Source organism: Periplaneta americana, chromosome 5 (assembly GCF_040183065.1).
Source record: "Periplaneta americana isolate PAMFEO1 chromosome 5, P.americana_PAMFEO1_priV1, whole genome shotgun sequence".
In the NCBI taxonomy this organism is placed as follows: Eukaryota; Metazoa; Arthropoda; class Insecta; order Blattodea; family Blattidae; genus Periplaneta; species Periplaneta americana.
The window spans coordinates 92,997,787-93,001,874 of NC_091121.1; the positions used below are offsets into that span (position 1 = coordinate 92,997,787).

General features: G+C 31.7%; 1 protein-coding gene across 1 annotated transcript in view; it reads left to right on the top strand.

Moving 5' to 3' along the window:
* The window catches only part of LOC138700000 (protein takeout-like), a 15,782-nt gene extending 12,093 nt beyond the window's left edge, over positions 1 to 3,689 (top strand). The window contains exons 5-6 of the mRNA XM_069826268.1: positions 1,384 to 1,533; positions 3,326 to 3,689. Coding sequence (XP_069682369.1) covers positions 1,384 to 1,533; positions 3,326 to 3,477 — 302 coding nt within the window. The 3' untranslated portion in view covers positions 3,478 to 3,689. The remainder of the gene's footprint in view (positions 1 to 1,383; positions 1,534 to 3,325) is intronic.
* The last annotated feature ends 399 nt before the right edge of the window (positions 3,690 to 4,088 follow it).

Genomic DNA, 4,088 nt, shown 5'->3' on the forward strand with positions numbered 1-4,088 from the left:
TTTTTTTTTTAACTCAAAGTAGTCCATACTATCAGCTCCTAAAATATTTACTAAACTTCCTTAATCACTCACTCTGTATAATACAGGAATCCTAAGCCTAGTATAAAGTCCTCTATCATTCAGTTCCTTTGCACTTAGATATCTTAGAAATAATTATTTTGCATGACAATTTTTTATTCCATTATCATTTAAGCACATTTAGAAATACACATTTTATAAATGTCTTCAATCACAGTTCTCAATTCCATCAAATATTTTGCATAATATTTCTGTGATGCTTTATGGTTTAAGAGTATTTTAATACTTTATTTATATAATAAATCGCTCTAAGTAATGGACGTTTGCGAATGCTGTTATCGAAATGTATAGATGTGCTTCACGTTTAGACCTAAGTACTGCAGGTCGTGGAGCGTTTTGTAGAGTGGGGCATGCATGCATCTCTTCCCTTCACTGCTATGGGGAAGGAGTGCAAGTGCTACTCAAAATTGACTGCGAAGTTGCAAATTTTTCTACAAACAAAGTCGATATCACCTGCATATATATATATATATATATATATATATATATATATATATAATGTCATTATTTTATAGGAGTTATTCTTTGAGATATTTCAAACAAAAAAGTTTAATATAATTTTGCTTGTTTTTTCTTCCCTTTCAATATAAAAATTATTTTATATGAAACATTTCATAGCATGTTTTGGGAAAGCCATTGAATTAATTCCCAATACAGTCAGTCAATTTAAGCGAGCAGTGTATTATGTTAATAAATGCTTGAAATAATTTCAGTTTTATGCTTTAAATGTGCAGAAATTTGATATGAACAGATATAACTTTTCGTTCTGAAAAATAATTTTAGAATGTTACAAGCTACCTGCGAATTCCTCTCAAATATAATATCTGTTTAATATAGTTACGTAGGATATTAATTTTTACACAATTTACGCTATTACTAAAAGTCTCTCTAAAAAAAATATATCGTTATAAAAGCAATAAATTATATATTGTTTAATAGAGATAAAAACTCACTTCTTAATAACCGTCACTGTAGCCCACGTGTCATATTAACCATGGTAACTGTAACGAAGTTTAAGTGTATCTGTTCTGTCAGTCCTGTGATGTGAGGTTGGCATGTCGCAAACAGAACAACCTACCTTTAATATTGTGATTAATCATTTTATACGAACTGTTTGCGATTTTAAGACTAACTGTCACACATTATCATTTGACTGGATATTCCTGCTAATATTATTACATAATTTACAAGTATTTGGATTCCTTATTATTAAAAATATTCCTCGCCTTCAATATGAGCCTTAAATGTTTATACAACATGTTAATACCTTGATACATCAGTAACACCTTTCACTATTCTTTTTAGCCGGAATTGAAGCCACCATCACCATACAAGGAGAACATATTAAACGGAATGGACAAATCCACTTCAGTGTCAAGGATTTCGACTTAAAGTTCTCTATCGGACATGCGACAGTTTACCTGGACAACCTGTTCAATGGCGACAGGGAGTTGGGTAAGTGAAACGAAATGCAAATCGTGAACGTGAACTTCATTGACAGAAGTAGTCAATATTATTATTCCAGCTTACTGAATAGTTTTTACTTGTAAGATTACAGTTTTTCAAAGTTTACATAACTGTTGTGCGTTTCTGCATATAGACAGTCGGTGTTATGTACTGATGACAGAGAATCTATATTTTGATTAAAATTTGTATTTACTTCATGAGTGCATTCAAGATTTTATGTAGGTATGACTTTTAATTTTATTTTTTAACTTTACTTTCTATGTATTATTTATGGTGGTTCATTGTTTTTATACTCATACCGGTACTGTATAGTGAGTAAAAAATATGGAACACTGCTTTTGATTTTCGTATTTAAAATTCTATAAAAATATCTAAATATAATACTGTACATAATTATAAGGTGAAAAAGCAATATTTTCAACATGTTGTCACTGTGGAGAATAAGGATGCCATGAATTAAATAATCAGAAAAATCATCTGATCTCATCTCATTAGATTTTTTCCTTGTGGGGCTATGTGAAGTGGAGAGTTCACTAGGACAGACAATGAGATCTAGAAGAATTAAAACGAGGAATTTGGCATGAGATATAACTCATATAACAGATCAACCGAACAGTTTTGATGAAAACATTAAACAATTTCCAAGTCAGGTTAAGCAGATTAATGCACTAATTGGCAGTAAATTTGAGCCGTTTTGAACATCTGTGAACTGATATCTACACGTGACAAAATATAACATTGTTAAATTGTTTTTAAAGTTTTCTTAGTTTAAATTCTGTCTCATTTCAATGGTGCATAGGCCTATCCATTTTCTAAACCATCACAACTCTCTTTCAAATTTATATTTAAAAAAATTTTTTTTACTATATCGGCTCGTATATTCTTAGCTGCTAATAGACTTACCTTTACCTCCCTGAATTTTAATTTTTTGGCAATTAAATCACTTGTTAGCCATATACCACTGGGGAAAAAAATATCGTAATGTTGTTGTTGTTGTTGTCGTCGTCGTCGTCGTCGTCGTTGTCGTTGTCGTTGTCGTTGTCGTTGTTGTTGTTGTTGTTGTTGTTGTTGTTGTTGTTGTTGTTGTTGTTGTTGTTGTTGTTAAGAAGAGTAAAAATGGTGTCCACAGAAACGTATTTAGGTAAAAGACCATTGGGAAGATCTTAGCTTTGATATTTGGACAATCTGAAGAAAGACCTAAAAATTTTAGAAATTGATGATGATAATGATGATAACAATAATAATAACAATAATTATAACTTTATTATTAGTAATAGATGCAGAAACTCCTTTAACCCTTAAGTCATCACGCGAGGTGTTGTGAACACCCCAGTCAGATACTACGGAGCTCGTAACTTCATATTTAGCAAGTCTGTATTTCTGAAACTTTCAATAACGTTATTGGAATTGGTAAGGCAACAACAACCGTAAACATTTTTGAAATCGGAATTCGCATACTCGAGATAATAATGGTTTAAGTTGGTGGGGGTGGTTAGGCACGACTGCTTAAGGGTTAAGGAAAAGACCACTGAGAAGACCTTAGCTTAGATATTTAGAATCTGAAGGAGGATAATAATAATAATAATAATAATAATAATTATTATTATTATTATTATTATTATTATTATTATTATTATTATTATTATTATTGCTATAATCTATACGTATTATACATAAGAGAGGAGTACTTAAAATTTTTTTCAAGATAGAAAAAAGCAGACCAAGAAGCAGGTAAAATTCCAATTACAGCAATCTGTATTGGCCTCAATGTTTGTTGCAGGTGAAGCTATGAACGCTTTTCTGAATGAGAACTGGGATACTGTCGTAATGGAAGTGAAGCCTCTTCTGGAAAAGAAGATAGGAGAGATCTGTAAGAAGTACTCTAACAACATCTTTCACAAATACACATTTGACCAGCTATTGCCCCCATAATTTCTAATTGAACATAACTACTCTAGTTTAACCTAACTTTTTCTACAAGATATTCCGACATGATGCTTCTACTTGAGAATGTATTTGACTGCAGGACTGTTTGTCAGAATACGGAAAATATATATTTCTACATGAGAACATGGTTGGCTGCAAGAATCTGTATCAGTGTACCAAAAAGATAAACAACTTACAATAAAGATTTCTTTTTTATATTTTCTCTTGACTATGCTAAGTTATTCATTCTTCCTAACCAATTCACGTCTTGTAAAATTGTCGTCATAACAGAAGACCTCCCTGGAAAAAGGATGTAACATACAGGGCCATATTTACACATTCTACCGCCCAGGATAGTTTATTATATTTTGCCATCCTGTTCCTTACGCGATTAATTTCAGGGTTCCCAAGTGTCAAAACTGACATCAGCATTTCCTAAGGTTTGTCAGCTTGTCATCGTGCAGTACTTCTGTGTCAGCTTGTTAGAGTGTGGTACCCGTTTGTCAGCTTTTTTTACAAGCGCTGTACCAGACTCTACTTTGTATTATTTGGTTTATTTCAATTTTTTAATTTAAACTTTTGTAGATACTTCAAAACCCATATAACGATCCCATGAC